Genomic DNA, 16,829 nt, shown 5'->3' with positions numbered 1-16,829 from the left:
TCTACAGCATTCTTGGAAAATAAAAAATAGCGGATAGCACCAATCCACAATTTTGTTTGGCAGATTTGTCCCCTTGAGAATACAAAAGTCATCCTGGAGTTGATGAGACATGTGATGAGATCTACAAAAAGTGTTTCAGGGAATGAGCTACCTGGCCTTCTCCCTTACATTCTAAGAACGCTGCAGTTTTTCCTATGTCACCTTGTGGACAATCCAAATCTGACTTTCATTTTTCCTCTCTCCCCTCCCACCTTTGAAGCTATACCTATAAACTAGCATTTCTCAATCTTGGCAACTTGAAGATGTATGGACTTCAGCTCCCAGAATTCTCTAGCCTATCCCCAATGACAAAGCCTGTCCCTGAAGTCACCCCCAGGTAGATCTTTTGTTTATTTAGTAAGAAGGGATAGAAAGCAATATTTCTGAGTCTTCTCCTACAGAGAGAAATGACCTATTTTTCTTTTCCAAGCATTCAGCAAGTCTCTCTTTCTAAACAGAGCAAATCCTCTAATCTTCAATTAGAAGCTGATAAAAAAAAAATGAGAGGTTGCCCTCTGCCCATCCACATGTTCAACACTCAGCCTTTTCTTGGTGGATTAGAAATATGAGATAAGGGAAAGGAGACTGTTGCGTCCTTGGCGGGAAAACAGACACGAGAAGCAGCTGGAGTTCTCAGTTTCTTTTATTCAGCGTTCAGCTTACAGGAAGATGGCTTCAGCCTCGCCCAAACGCCTCGCAGCCTCTTATATAGGCAACTCCCGGGTAAATGGGTTACTTTTCCCGCGCCAGCACCCGCGCATGCGCACGGCGCTGGCGACAGCCTGTCTGGTCCCGGGCAGCTTTGCACCTGCCCGGGACTGCCTGCAAACGCCCGAGCCGTTTGCAAAGGCTCGGGACATAACACCCCTTTCCCCCGGGCTAAAACTACTACCAACATACAACATTTATTTTATATGACATTTGCTCCCCAGTGCTCCCACTGTTTACTGGCCTTTGCCTTGCCAGCAATGTTATGTAGTCTTCTAGGTACTTAGGAGATTTCTTTGCTCTCTGTGACCTTCTTAGCTGTGGGTTACTGGCATAAGTCCCCTGACTGGAGGGAGGCATGAGCCTGTTCTCTCTATTGTGCCCTGGTGTCTTCCAAGGACTGTGCCCCGATGCCTGGCCTGCTTGCTTGCCCACCGGGCTCGTCAGGCCAGGGCTTCTGTTACTTTGTGACCTGGTTGACCTACCTAGCTGTAGACCCTCAGGCCCCCTGAAGTGATAGCCGCTGCTGGGTGTCTCTGTAGAACCTCCTAGGTCAGTCCAAGACCTGTCAGGAGGCTGTTCATTCCCTGAACCCCATTCTGTGCTCGGGCTCGTGTGGGTTTCTGTACTTTCCCAAAACTCAGGTGTTCCCTGATTTGTGCTAGGGTTGTTGTAGTCGGGACTTGGTTCCTCGACTAGCTCTGTGTATGTTTGACCCCCTGTAGGATTTGGGGTAAGGTCAGGCCAACTTTGGGGATTGTGTGCCAGCTCTCTTGCGGGGAATGATTTGTTGGGATGCCCCCGGGTATCCTCCGTGACTGGAGTGCTGTGTGACGTGTGTGGAACGTGAGTATGCCCCCGGGGTGACTCCCTGGCTGGAGTAGGTGTGGATGCCTGGTAGTTAGGTAAGCTCATGGAATTCTTGTTCGGAGCTCTCGCGGAACCCTGGGATGGGCCGTTTGTGTCTCCCTCAGTGGAGATGGGCAGCAGCTCGTGCCCTTCCCTTTGCTCCAAAGGGTCCCCCTCCCCCCCTGGAAAAGACCCAGGAGTCTCAGCAGAAAAGTCTCGCCTAGAGCGAAGTTGGTCGATGTGCCGACGTAGGACACGACCGTTGTCCAGGGCAACCTCGTAGGAGAGAGGACCCGTGATCCTGGACACAGAAGCGGGGACCCATGTATGACCAGGCCCGTAATTGCGAGCCCAAACCGGGGCACCCACAAGTAGTGTCTAGGTGCCCTAGGATGTGAGGTAGATGAAGGCAGTCTGTCCGGATGCAACCGGTCAAGTCTAGTAGTAAGTTGGCGCCCCCAACGAAGTTCAGCTGGACTTCTCCCTGTAGAAGTGGACGGTGTGGTGCGATAAGAAAGGAGAAAGTCAGCCAACCTGTGATGCCAGTCCCCGTAGGTGAGTCTCTTCAAGGCGTCCTTTGCGATGCGCACCATGCGTTCCGCCATACCGTTGGTGGACGGGTGAAAAGGCGCAGACGTGGCATGACGAATCAGGTTTGCCTGTAAGAAAGCTTGGAATTCGGAGGAGGTGAATTGAGGGCCGTTGTCGGACACGATGACATCTGGCAGCCCGTGTGCAGCAAAAATCCCCCTCAGTACCTGAATAGTCTTTGCAGTGGTGGTGGATGAGACAGGCACAACCTCAAGCCATTTTGAATGGCTGTCAACAAGGACCAAGAAGAACTGGCCCTGAAAGGGCCCAGCGTAGTCAATGTGCACCCTAGACCATGGGGACTGTGTTTCCTCCCATCTATGCACAGGAGCTTGGGGCATCTCTGGGCGAGATCGTTGGCACAGGTGGCATGCGTGCACCTTAGCCTCAATATCTTTATCTAAAGCAGGCCACCACAAGTGGCTTCGTGCAAGAGCCTTCATACGGACAATGCCAGGATGACCCTCGTGGAGGGATTCTAAGACCCTAGTCCTCATTGAGGTGGGAATGACAACTCTGTTTCCCCAAAGCAGACAACCCTGAGAAAGGGACAGTTCGTTTCTTTTGGACCAGAAACTCTGAAACTCAGGACTAGGGCAGTGCTCAGGCCACCCGGACAGGACCCAGGAGCGGACACGTGAAAGTGTGTGATCTGTACCCGTTTCAGCGGTAACATCCCTGGCACTAAGAGGGAGCTCGGGCAAGGCTTGGATTGATAGAATGTTGACAGCTGGCGCGGGGTCAGCTTCTACTACTGGCAGAGGCAACCTACTGAGGCCATCAGCATGGCCCATTTCTTTCCCAGGCTTGTGGAGTAATGAAAAATCATATGCAGACAAAAAAATAGACCACCTAAGCATTCTAGGGGAAATGATGTGGGGAGTCTGCTTACGTGTGGTAAACAGTCCCAGCAGAGGCTTATGGTCAGTGAAGACCGTGAAATGCCTGCCATATAGAAAATCGTGGAATTTTTTAATTCCAGCAACAACAGCCAGAGCCTCCCTGTCTATCTGAGCGTAGTTGCGCTCGGCAGAAGACAGTGTTCTGGAGTAGTATGCAATAGGAACCTGAGTTCCATCAGACCTGAGGTGACTCAGGACAGCTCCAACCCCGTAGGGGGATGCATCACAAGCGATGCACACAGGAAGAGACTCGTTGAAATGTGCAAGAACACTGTTAGAAGTGAGCAAGGCCTTGACTTCTTTAAAGCAAGCCTCATGTGCTTGTGACCACAGCCACACAGCTTGTTTGTCTAGTAGCCTGTGAAGAGGCTCAGCTACACTAGCTTTATGTGGAAGAAAAGAATTGTAGAAATTCAGGAGGCCTAGGAAGGCCTGAAGTTCGGCCTTAGACTTTGGCCTGGGTGCTTGTAAAATAGCAGTTAGTTTGGATTCAGCAGGATGAATCCCAGCAGCATCAATTTTGAATCCCAGAAATTCAGTAGAAGGCACCCCGATCTTGCATTTGTCTTTTCTGAGCTTGAGGCCTGATTCCCTGAATCTTAACAGGACAGCCCTAAGTCTTTCAGCTAGAATGTGTGTGGAGTCTCCTGCAATCAAGACATCGTCAAAGTAGGGGCAGACCCCTGGTATACCTCGTAGTGTGTTTTCCATTACGCTTTGGAAAATCCCAGGAGCGACATTTACTCCAAACTGTAGCCTTTTTACTTTAAAGGCTCCCCTGTGGGTCACAATGGTCTGAGCTATGGCAGCATCATCATCAACAGGCAGCTGTTGATATGCTTGAGCTAGGTCAAGCTTTGCAAAAACACGCCCCCCCTTGAGAGAGGCCAGGATGTGACTGACCACAGGAACAGGATAGGCATGTTGCTGCAATGCCTTATTGAGTGTGCATTTGTAATCAGCACAAATGCGAATGTCCCCATTTGCCTTTAGAGGCGTGACAATGGGGGTCTCCCACGGGCTGGAATCAACAGGTTCTAGGATTCCCTGTTGGATTAGTTTGTCTAGTTCAGTGTCAATCTTACTTTTTAAAGCAAAAGGGACCCTTCTTGCTTTAATCCTAATGGGAGTGACAGTGGGGTCTAGCTTTAAGGACACAGGTGGTCCTTTGAATGTGCCCAGCTGGGGGCTGAAAACATCTGCAAATTCTTTGCAGACTTCCTGTAGGTCGAGTGTTTGTAAGCTGTTGAGTCCTGTGACGTGTATCCCCAGGGCCTCAAACCAATCGAGTCCTATGAGACTCGTTCGTTCACCCCCTACTACTAATAAGTCTAGTGGACCTTCAAAACTCTTGTATTGCACGTTAAGGGTGGCCTCCCCCTTAACACACACTCTTGCGTTCTGAAAATCTGTTAATACAATATCAGAAGGCCTTAACTTGGCCTTAGACCCACTACTGGAACAAATCTTCCTAAATGTATGCAATGAAATGATGGACAGGGCAGACCCTGTGTCTAGTTCCATAGATAATGGAACCCCTTGTAGCTTCACGTTGAGTGACAGCTTTTTCTTCATGGGCTTGTGTGTGCCTGTTCTACAGATGCTTCTTCGCGAAGCGCAAAACCCTACCCTATTCTGGCTGGGGAATCTGGTACCTTTCAGGCGTTCTTCTTGGGGTTGTGCCTTTCGTCGGCTCAGACACACAGCTGCAATATGCCCTTGTTTGCCGCATGCCCGGCAGGTAGCGGAGCGGAACTTGCAGTCGGTTCTCCTGTGGCGACCTCCACAGCCGATGCACTTGAGCAGAGCCGAAGAGCTTCCCTTCTGGTTCTCTTCCTTCGCGGGGTGTAGACGGTCGACTTCCTCGTCCGGATCCTCCTCGGAGTTTCGTCGGACGTCTTCCTGGTGCACGGACGCACCCTCTGCACTGTTTCTGATCGGCCGCATGTTTTTGATGGCGCCGCCTGCTGCTTCTTCTGCGGTGACTTCCCTTAAGGCGTCTTGGAAGGATAATTCTTCCTTGGCAAAAAGTCTCTGTTGTAGCTCTCGATGCCTTAGCCCGCACACGAATCGGTCCCTCAGTCGTTCCTCGAGGTCCTTGAACTCGCAGGGCTTGGCGGCCTTCCGTAGCGCGGCGATGTATTCCTTGGCTGTTTCACCGGACCGTTGATCCCTCTGCTCGAAGGTGTGGCGCCATGAGATAACGGACACCTTGGGGTGGAAGTGCTCTTTCAGCAGCTTCTTCAGGTCTGCGTAGCTTACAGACTCTACTGGAACAGGTGCTACAAGATTTTCTGCGATTTCGAAGGCGTCTTGGCCGCAAACGCAAAGCAGGGTGGCGGCCTTCAAGCTATCTTCCCTCACTTGGTTTGCCTTGAAGTAGTTCTCCATTCTGGATACGTAGGACTCCCACCGCTCTGGATGTGAGACGTCGAATTCCGAAAGCCTTCCGATTTTCGCCATCTTCGGATCTTCAGGAGACGGGTCTATCAGCCAGCCTACCCCCGAATGCGCACCGGATTGGCGGGTAGCTGCCGAGTCGACGCCGTTCCTCTTCCGCCGCTCAGGACTCCTCGGGTAAGCTTACACTTCTTCCTTTCCAGGTAGTGCAAGGCATCCCACCTTCGTCGCCAGTGTTGCGTCCTTGGCGGGAAAACAGACACGAGAAGCAGCTGGAGTTCTCAGTTTCTTTTATTCAGCGTTCAGCTTACAGGAAGATGGCTTCAGCCTCGCCCAAACGCCTCGCAGCCTCTTATATAGGCAACTCCCGGGTAAATGGGTTACTTTTCCCGCGCCAGCACCCGCGCATGCGCACGGCGCTGGCGACAGCCTGTCTGGTCCCGGGCAGCTTTGCACCTGCCCGGGACTGCCTGCAAACGCCCGAGCCGTTTGCAAAGGCTCGGGACATAACAGAGACGCTAATGGAAAAGGGCAGTGACCTCGGTCAAAGCAAGTTGTACCTAGTGTCCCGGTTATTTATTTAAGGTGTGTGTGTGGTGGGGGGATGGGAGCAAGAATGGAGAAGATTGTTTCTTGATTAACTTCACTGAGAAATGGAAGATTTGAAGATGGCTAGCCAGTTTGGTGTACTGATTAAAGAATCAGCTGGAAATCAGGGGAACTGTGAATTCTAGTCCCACTTATGCACGAAGCCAACTGGACCTTGGCCCAGTCACTTTCTCTCATCTCTAGGGAAAATCTTGTCAAGAAAACTGTAAGGACTTTTCCAGGCAGTATTTCAGGCATGACTTAATGGAAGGGGGGGGGAAGGTAAAGGTGATGATAGGTACCTAAAGAGGAGAACCCTAATGAACAGAAAAGAACCCTAATTAAGGAGAAAGTTTAACTTGGTAAAATCTACATATACATTCTCTTGCATTTATACTATTCCGAGTTTCCTAATACCAGAGCAGAACAGATCCTGTTGGTAAAGTTGTTGAGTTGCATTGATAAATTTAACTCATTTGCACACTTAAAACAAGATTTGAATTTGGTGATAGAGTAGTTAACTACCTTTGATGTACCATCTATTCTGTTGCCTAGCAGTCTCCCTGCCCAAACTAATGAAGCTGGTCCCAGAACTGAACATTGAATTCCCTCCAATTAATTTCATTGGGAGATTTTGCATGTCAAATTACTGTCAGATTTGAAATAGCTCGGGATCTCATAGTTTCTGGGAAAAATATGAATTGACTTCATTTATATTTGTCTTTACACATATAGTAAAATGTAACATTTGCTTAATTGAGTGTTCTGTTGGCAGGAGAATGAGAAAGGATTTTATTAATATGAATAGGCATTGTTTCTGCAAGTTCTGTTTTTGGAGGACCAAATGGCTAATATTCCAATTGCGTCCTTTCCCTTAAAGCAGTGGATCCAGGCATAATGATTCATGCATTAATTAGCTCTTGCTTAGATTACTTTAACACACTCACAGATAGTGGGTTTTTTTTTTCTTTTTGTCTTTGAATCATTGTTGTCTCCTGGTAACTGCTTGGAATAGTCCTGCCATTTTCTTGGCAAGGTTTCATAATTTGCTTCCTAGGACTGAGAGACAGAGTGACAGGGCCAAGGCCACCCAGCTGGCTTAATGCCTAGGGTTGGACTAGAAGTCACTGTCTCCCAGTTCCTAATTCAATGTCTTAATTACTACATCCAAAAGGCTCTTACATACATAATTAGGATATCTGAAGAGCCTCCTTCAGCAATTTGCATTCTTCATCAAAGGACCTGTGATATATCCCATCACACAAAAAGTATAAGTTGATTTGTATGTGAAACATCTTTACTTTTGTCTTCCTTTTGTAGCAGGAGCTAGGTGGAAAGCTTTGTGCAGAAGGTTTGGTTGGTACCAGTTGACTGTATGTTTAATAGGCAATAAAATCTGCAATATTTTGCTGTGCTTTCACACTGGTTACAAAGAAGTTCCATGTCTTTTTTTAATTTTGCTTCAGGTTATTCTGTTACTGCAATCTTATTTTAAACTACATATTGCTGTGGAGTTTTGATAAGTAGAAAAATATTTTGAACATATTCTATAACAGCCTTCTTCGACACAGAACTCTCTAGATGTGCTGGGCTACCTAAGCCCATAATTCCAATTAGCAGAGCCTTTGGTATTTTTCCCATCTTCATTTTAGTTCATATTTTGTATTTTTTTGTATTATATACATCATTTCTTCCAACTGAACGTGCACATTTTCAGGGAGGATTTTGCAATAATTGTGCAGCTGACTGTTGAACAGAGAAAAAAGAACGTTACTGGTGGAGTAGAACAGCATGCCGTGGCTTGTCCTGAATGTCATAAAAGTCACCGAGAACATATACCTTTTGGCACAGCTGGGCATGAAGATATAGACACTGCCTCCCCCACTATTACTTTTAAATATGCTCTTACCTACTTTATTCCCAGGTCAGCAAAAATTCTTTTATGACTTCATCGATGACAACTTCACAAGACTCAAAAAGGCTGAGTAGGATCCAGCCTAGGGAGCAGGGGATAATGTGCCACATTCAGGAGGCCTAAAGTGGGATACTGGCCTGAAAATGTCTCATTGTGGGGGTTGATTTTTCTTTTTTATTACTACTATAGAACAGGCAAAGGCAGAATGCCAACAGCATTGTCTTCATCTCACATGGAGAACCCTTTGATACCAAGTAGGTACTAGCACTGCCTTTCCATTTAAGCATGCCCCACAGATGTAACAAATGTTCTTCTCCTGATGTAAAATGTAGAGGCTCTAGCACAACTGACAAAAATAAATACAAAAGTGAATATTTTAATTCAGCAGGTCATTAAGCTTGGTCCTCCTGGCCCCATTTGTCTTCTTTCTTCTCAGCGGCTCTGCTTCTGTCTCATCTTCCTGGAAGGACAGGTTTCCCTGGGGGATAGAAACTGTGTTTTCTCTCAGAAGCGTCTGACATAAAATACAAGCCTATTTGGGCAAAACATTTCAGCCCTGTTTTTTACTATAAAAGCTTTCCAAAGTGGTTTTCCAAAATGAATTTTAAAAAAATCCTCACTCTGAAATTTGTAATCTGAGAGATGCAAAAAAAGAAAAAGAATTGCAAGAGAGGAAGAAAAGAGTAAACTTGGACCTAGCAACTGCTACAAAATCCTAATAAAGCCACTGGGATGTAAACAGTCCAGGTAGAGGAAAAGCCCACAGCATTGGTTCCTCAGCAATGCTGATGCTATGGCCTTGACTCCTCTCTCTCTCCCTCCCTCCCTCCCTCCCTCTCTCTCTCCCTCCCTCCCTCCCTCCCTCCCTCCCCCTCTCCCTCTCCCTCTCTCTCTCCCTCCCTCCCTCCCTCCCCCCCTCTCTCCCCCCTCCCCCCTTTCTCTGCTCTGCAGCCAGATGAAAGGTCACAGCAGGTCATTGATGGTGGGATAGCCCTTGGCTTCCACAGATGGAGTTAGTTGGTACGATGCAGTGGCTAGAGGGCTGGGTGGAACTAGGAAGACCACCCCAGCTGGCATCGACAATATGGCATTTTTCACTATACCGTAGAATGTCTTCTACATATGATTCCCTTTCAGCAACAGGTACAGACACTGCCATTTTGACCATCAGTAGCAGAGCACTATACATTTCAGTGTTACTGAAGGGGTCTCTAAATATTTTTATTTGGAGTTAATACAAAGTCTTGATTTGAGCAAGAACACAGTAAGGTCAAGTATGTGGGACCTGAAATGAATCTTTGCACTGTATCTATATATGTGTGTGTGGGTGTAGATTGGAGTTGAGGATAGTAGCTGATGAACATAGGCATAGATGGGAGGGATTTAATTTGGTTGAAACTCATCTAAATCCATTTTATTATTAAGATTCCATATTTTCACCAGGCCATCTACAAAGCAGACAGTATCACTATTGCCAAGTGCTGCTTACTGGTAGTCCTTGACTTACAACAGTTCATTTAGTGACCAAAGTTATAATGGCATTGAAAAAGTGACTTATAACATTTTTTCACACTTACAACTATTGCAGCATCACCATGGTCACACGATCAAAATTCAGACACTTGTCAACTGACTCATATTTATGATGGTTGCAGTGTGATCACCTTTGACAACCTTCTGACGAGCAAAGTCAATGGGGAAACCAGATTCACTTAACAACTGGGTTTCTAACTTAACAACTGTTGTGATTCACTTAACCACTGTGTCAAGAAAGGTCGTAAAATGGAGCAAAACTCACTTAACAAATGTCTCACTTAGCAACAGATACAGTATGTTGGGCTTAATTGTGGTTGTAAGTCAAGAACTTCTGTAGTATGTTTTGTTTCTTCAGTGTCATTTGCTCTTCATTCTTGAAGGAATTTGAAAAATGGGAGGGGAAATATAAGTATTTAAGGGCAAAGGGTGAGTAAAAATGGACCTCATTCATCTAGCCCAGTGGTTCTCAACCTATGGGTCGCGACCCCATTTGGGGTTGATCGACCATTTTACGGGGGTCGCCAAACAAGGCAATCTGCCATTTCCCCCCCTCAGGGGGTGCCGCCACACATGCACGGCACGTTTGTATGACGGGGGTCGCCGTCACACAAACGTTGAGAAACGCTGATCTAGCCAAATTATCATTTTGATATATATATGCTGACCTATTATTTTTGTTGCCTCTCTTACTAAACTGTATAATACTTGTGTCATTTCACTACTTTTTTATTCTTTTGTATTTCACCTGTCTTTCTTTTATTTCCAGTCCTCTGTTAAGCTTTCTGTTTGGATTAGAGCTGTACAAAACTCTTGGCTAAGCAGTCTGATTAATCAATATGTTAAACCTTAAAATGGTTGTTTGGTTTTGGGCTTATGTGTTGTATGAGCCCAAACACTATTATTATGTATCCTGCAGAGAGGATAAAAGTCTCTAAACTGCAGACTGTCAATGCATTAAATTATATTTTGGTTCTAAATGTAAATTAAACATTTGGCTATGGAACTGGAGCAGGCATATCTGAGTGTTGGTGCTTTCTTAACTTAAAACATATATTTTTCTAGGGTTGTGTATCTACTGTGGGAGCTCAGAAAAAGATGCTGTTTCTAGGGAAGTACCAATATCTGTAGCATCCATAACTGTTCAGAAATCCTTTTGAGGTTTTAGACCTGAAGTGCAGCTCATTTCTAAATTTAAACCTAAAGCAGGTACTCCTCCCATTTTTTAATTTTTGCCGGTTGCCTCCAGTTTTTATTCTATTCTTTAGCCAGTGATTTTAGGATCTGGACACCTTTTGGCTACCTATTGCATGATACATGTTGTATATATACATCAAGATCTGGCTTTGGTAACATTAATAGTTTTATCTCCCTGGGTGTGTTTTCTTGCAGAGTTCCTGCTGGGGACTGTGTGGAAGGATGGCAGCTGCAGAACCTTTGACTGCTTTCTCCCGTTGGTACCTCTATGCCATTCATGGCTACTTCTGCGAGGTGATGTTCACAGCTGCTTGGGAGTTTGTGGTCAACTTCAACTGGAAATTCCCAGGTGTCACCAGTGTATGGGCACTCTTCATCTATGGGACGTCCATCCTCATTGTAGAAAAGATGTATCTGTACCTGAAGGATAAGTGTAACATACTAGTACGCTGCCTGATTTACACTCTATGGACATATCTTTGGGAGTTCACAACTGGCTTCATTCTACGCCAGTTTAATGCCTGCCCATGGGACTATTCACAGTTTGACTTGAACTTCATGGGCCTCATAACCCTGGAGTATGCCATCCCATGGTTCTGTGCAGCATTTATCATGGAACAGCTAGTCATCAGGAACACCCTGCGTTTGCGTTTTGATGAGAATGCTGAACCAGGTGTACCCACATCTGTTGCAACTTTGGCCAATGGTCATGTGAAAACTAACTGAATTATACTTTAGACTACGCTAAGACTAAGCAATCGCTCCTGCCCCTTCATTAGAGACTTGGGATGATGGCCTCAACAGCAAAACTCCTGTTTCCTGTACGATAAACAAACCTCCTGGGTTTGGAGGTATGCATGAAAAAGTGGAATCAGTAGGTTTTCTATGAATGTTATTCTCTTTCTTTCTCTTGGTTCCTTTTTTAAAAAAAAAACAACAACCCTGCAAGTATCATTGTCAACTACCTGTTGACTAGATAGTTTGACTTGTAACTTATTCTGAAAACAATTCTGTGATCAATACTTTATTATATCTGGGTTTGAAAAAACAAAAGGCTGGCCCAAATTGTTCAAATAACATTAGTAGATAGCCACAGATATCCCCAGTTGACTTAGAATTGGCTTATATTCCACTCAGGTGCTTGCTTGCAACCAATACCTCCCATGGGACCTGAGATGCTGCAGTCAAGGAAAAATCAATTCCTGTTGAAACAGCCCAACAAAGTGGCAGACTACTGTGGAGATAGAACTTGCCCTGTTGTGTACTTTTCTTATGGCTTTTTTAAGTTGCACCACAGTGTATAGTATTATGGTGCTGGACATCCTGCTGAATTTCTATAAAAATATTACTTTTTGAATCATCTGTTACGACGCGCACTAGAGTGTTTCCCACTCTCATGTACCTATTTTTTAAATAAAGAACTATTTTGCTGGATAAAGTCAATCATTGCTGTACAACCTGCATTATAGACATGTAGGCAAAAAAGTAGGAGAAAAATGGCTAAAGTCCTCTCTACCTCTTCCTCTCATACTTTCTGGTGGAACTCAACAGGAGGGCTCCTTCAGAGCTGATTCTTGCTAACTTTCATTGTGACTGTTTACATCATCCAAATCTTCTCTGGCTTCCTCCATGGGGAATTTTCTAGTCTCATAAATCCAAGTGTCTATAAATATGGACTACTGATATCACATTGAAATCTTTGCCTGATGCCTGGATTAATTGGGAGTGGAAATCCTGCAGGACAGACTCTAGAAAGGCCTGTGGTCAATCTTTTTTGTATTGATCTTCTCTGCGGTGGTGTTCTCAATGTACAAATGGTAGAATTAGTAGTGCAGCAATATCTCTTCATAAAGCTATTTATGAGCAACTGTCGATGTTTGCTGGGGAGGAACTTTGAAGGATCATCCTTCAAGATGGTTCAAGTGAGTGGAAAACAACACAAAAGGGCTGCAGATATTCTGGAGTCAGGGACCAAAGTGAATGTCCCAAGAGAAATATGTGATATATGCAGGGACAGCTAAAGAAGAAATAGCAATGAACAAGAAGGGGTTCTTTCTGGAAGCCATCAAAAGAATCTGTTCTTTAGGTTCATAGAATGAAAGAGAAATTAAAAAAGGGAAGGGAGTAGCTTGAACTAAATACATCCAATAGCTTTAAGAAGATATGCTATCACTAGGCTTCTTGGACCAGAAAAAAGTCCAGATATCATTTGCATAGAACGGAATGCCCTGAGATGGAATTGCACCAGCAACGGAATGGGCTTGTACTTTCGTGGTGGCACCACCTCTTTTCTTTAAAATAAGACTGTCTTGCAGTTTGGTAGACAACTGTTAATTTTTAACTATCTGGCAGTTATTTTATTGTAGATCTGCTCACCTGATAGGTTAGGACCACCATTTGAAGAACTCTCTGCCCCCAGTTTGCACTGCCAGGGAACTTTGCTACTTATAGCCTTGATGGCAATAGATTTGGAAGGGTTGAGTTCTATTCTAGGAACAACAAAGCGGGCAAACTGCTACCCTGAGTAAATGTTATGTGGTCATGATTAAGAATGAAGGTAATATTAACTTGATAGATATTTTCAGAGAGTGATTATTTTATTTCTTTACATTTCCCCACAGACCTGATAATCCATTGCTGGTAGTGGATGAGCAGGAATATTAGCAGTGGAAGTATTCCCAAGTCTGCCCTACTGTATTTATTCTCCTGATACACTTAACAGGATTAAACTTTGTAATTTATATAAAAATTCTTATAATTCTTCCTTTTTTTTAGTTTTAATCGCTTCTGATCCAAACTATGTTTCAGGAAAGGGGGGGACCATGCAGAGCAGAAACCTTTGTTATTAGCCTTGCAATGATGGCTATCCATACTAAAAAAAAATAAGATAGTGGAGTGAATCGTATTTCTTTTACATGTGGCAGGAAATGGGCCACATTTGCACTTTCTGGTAACCATCATCTGTGAAGCCTTGGAAAAGGCTAGAGAACTTCAGTCTTGCCATTACTTGAAGATATATATTCTTGGTACACTTGAAGTTTATGAAATCATGCTACAGGGGTTAGTAAGTTAATGATGATGTTATCCATTCATCATGTCGGACTCTTGCATTACAAGTGCACTAAATGAAGGTTAAAGATAGTAAAATTACTGACTACAAAGGAGTTGGATTTTTCTACTGGTAATACCATTTCCCTGCATTTGACAATACTGTAATACAATTCTATGTTCTTTAGGGATTGGAGACAATAATCTGATTCTAAATGACCTGATGTTTCATAGTGGGTCAATAATTATGACATTCTGCAAATGTGTTGCATTTTCCTCTGTTACATTAGCACTTCTAAAACTTATTTGATGTCATTTTCTTTGGTATATTGTGCACAAATATTTCCATGCACAAATACAGAAAATGTGTATGCCAGAATCTAGGCTGAGCTATTAATTGTTAATATTGTTGATGCAGAAATCTTCTTTAACCTGGTGTGCTTGAGATGCATTGGACAAATCCCCAGGTAGCATGTCTGGAGGTACCAGGTCAGGGAATATTGCCATTCAACATCCATCAGATAATTCATTGACTGGGTAAATTTCCTTTAATTCAATGCGAAATTCTCTCCAGGTTATCTTATTAGCCAGGCTGTGCAGATCTCATTTCTGGTCTGGAGGAAATCAACTTACTAGCAGCCAGAGATTTTTCACTTTCAATTTATTTATGTTTCTTTTATTTTTTTCCCAATTCAAATGGATGTGGAGGTGGTGGGGAAAGAACCAAACTACTGATGTTTATTACTGGATTATTAATGATAGTTATATTATTGATAATAGTCACCAAAAGGCAGTGGAGGATATACTGGCACTTGAGATGCATAATAATGAAATAACTCAGTTAAATTTTTGCTTGTATGTGTATCCTCCTCCATAAATTAAAATTGCCTGTTTGAATTCACCAGCAATAAAAAAAACTTGTGCTTTGTTCGTTTTATCCTCTGTCACTTATAAAATGCCTTGTGATTTAAACTGTAAAAAATTGAGATGGACAGAGAATGTATGTAGGTGATGAATTTCTTATGCACACCCCAAATCCAAAAGCAATTCATCTTTTAAAAGGATCGAGAACCCAACACTCTTGGATATTTAGCATCCATATTTTGTTAGACAGCTGTCCTGTCCTGTCCTGTCTTGTCCTTTCCCATCCTGTCAGATCAATCTTCTTGAACGAGCTTCATTCAGATGTCCTGGATTTAACTCCTATAAATTCCTGGCCAACACAGAAGGCTCTAAAAAAACTGGAATAAGCATAAGAACTCCATCATCCTGTTTTACAGTTTGGCATTGGGCATCATACATAAAAGGCACATTTTGCCTAAAATGTGTTGAGCTTGGACCCAAGCTCACTGGGGCCTCTAGCAGTGTGGAAAATGCCTCTGCCATATCATAATCCAAGAGTCTTTCATAAACTAAGGCTCAATGTGAGTCTCTGACAGATGTCCCAGATGCTGTATTCCAAAAAAGTGAATCTGGTTGGTAGATTAGATTTATATTTAATTAAAATTAACTTAAATTATTTGAACACAGTGACTAAGGCAACTTGAATTTAATAATTTCCCCATTGACTACATTAAAGACTACAATTTTTGATCCACCCAAGATTTCAGTTGTTTCCTATTGCTCTGAATTAGAGATATTCTAGTTTGGAGACATTTTGTTGTTCCAGCATGGCTTAACTTTTAGTTGGCTTTTAGTTTAGTTAACTTTTTACTGTAAATAGGAGATGCTTTTTCTGAATATATCAGCAAGTCAAATGAAAAGAAACAACAAGCATTTTGCTCTCTGGTTTGTCAAAATCTGCAAAATGAAGCATATTATATTTCACTAGAATAAAATATTTTAAAATTGGCTTTCACTCTGCTGACCTGTTTGGAACATTGCAGAATAATCAAACTTCCTCCATACCTTAACAAAAAGAGAGAGAGAGAATGCCAGCCAAGCATAATGGTATTGAAAAATGCATTTAATCTAAAAGACAGTTGGTCAGTACTTATTTACTTTATCTATTTTGTATGGAGCTGCCCATATCAAAAACATCTCGAAGTGGTATATCAACATTTTTGATAAAGCATAATTAATACAGAATTATATAGAATAATTACAAATATGTTATTATTTCAAAATATTAATAAAATGTTTTTTAAAAATCCATTCACAAAACTCAAGAGAAGGTCTGGATGTTGGAATGAGGATTCGAAAGGTTTTGAAATGCACCAAAGGTCGATGCCTTTGAACATAAAAAGATACAATCACATTTGGAGGAAGAAGAGAACATTTCTATAGTCCTTCTTAAAAGTAACACAAAGAGACACAGCACAATTTCAAGAAGCCTATTGCCTAGACAGGTAAAGCTGGAGTACACTCTCAAGCTATAAATACATGGATTATCTGACACTTTTATCATGCATTAATGTCAAGGTTGCATTCATATTTTATGCTACCATGGGTCCCTCAAAATATGTAAGATTGACCATTTTAATGACAGATCTTATCAGTCCCTGTGGTTATCTCAGACTTGGTACATTTTAAATATAAGTATACAATTTAAAATTCAGTTAAAATATTAATTACTGCCACACATGACTATCTCATCAATGTCTGATTTTCATGTGCTTGTCAAGAATTGTCAAGAATATTCTTCTGGATAATATTGTAAGTTCTGGGCTAATATAGAAAGCTGTGGAGGCCCAAGGTAGACTTTCCCAATGGGTTCTATACAGATAAAAAAGTTCAAGCATCTGGCATAGCCAGGCTATGGAGAAAGAAAAGATGAGGGTTACTTGGCCCCTGCTTTCCCACTGTGGCCACAGCAATGGAGGTTGGGCTCCTATGAGACTCTCCTTGCCTCAGTGACCCAAAACAGGCCTTTCCCTCTCAAGGGTGATTGCAGGAAATGGCAAAAAAAAAAAAAAAAAAAAGTCAATATGGCAACTCCAGCAAAGCTCTGCTTTTTTTGGTCTGAACTGCAGCTATCTTCATTAACCTCAGAATGACCCCTAGAGGACAGCAAGAATATTTTTCTTGTACAGTATACCTTGATTACCTTCTAATGGCAA

The 16,829-nt window shown here is 43.2% G+C and overlaps 1 protein-coding gene across 11 annotated transcripts in view; it reads left to right on the top strand.

Annotated features, from left to right (window-relative positions):
* Nucleotides 1–14,698, top strand: part of TMEM229B (transmembrane protein 229B) — a 54,193-nt gene extending 39,495 nt beyond the window's left edge. For 8 of the 11 annotated variants that reach the window (XM_039326878.1, XM_039326873.1, XM_039326874.1 and 5 more), the window contains one exon: nucleotides 10,918–14,698. In XM_039326878.1, coding sequence (XP_039182812.1) covers nucleotides 10,918–11,448 — 531 coding nt within the window. In that variant the 3' untranslated portion in view covers nucleotides 11,449–14,698. Of the gene's footprint in view, nucleotides 1–5,615; nucleotides 5,667–8,181; nucleotides 8,247–8,966; nucleotides 9,136–10,917 lie in introns of those variants that run through there. The other 3 variants (XM_039326884.1, XM_039326885.1, XM_039326883.1) reach the window with 3 other exon arrangements.
* The last annotated feature ends 2,131 nt before the right edge of the window (nucleotides 14,699–16,829 follow it).

Source organism: Crotalus tigris, unplaced genomic scaffold (genome assembly GCF_016545835.1).
Source record: "Crotalus tigris isolate CLP2741 ecotype Arizona unplaced genomic scaffold, ASM1654583v1 scf7180000024346.1432988, whole genome shotgun sequence".
Taxonomy (NCBI): Eukaryota; Metazoa; Chordata; class Lepidosauria; order Squamata; family Viperidae; genus Crotalus; species Crotalus tigris.
This window is presented reverse-complemented; position numbering and strand designations above follow the sequence as displayed.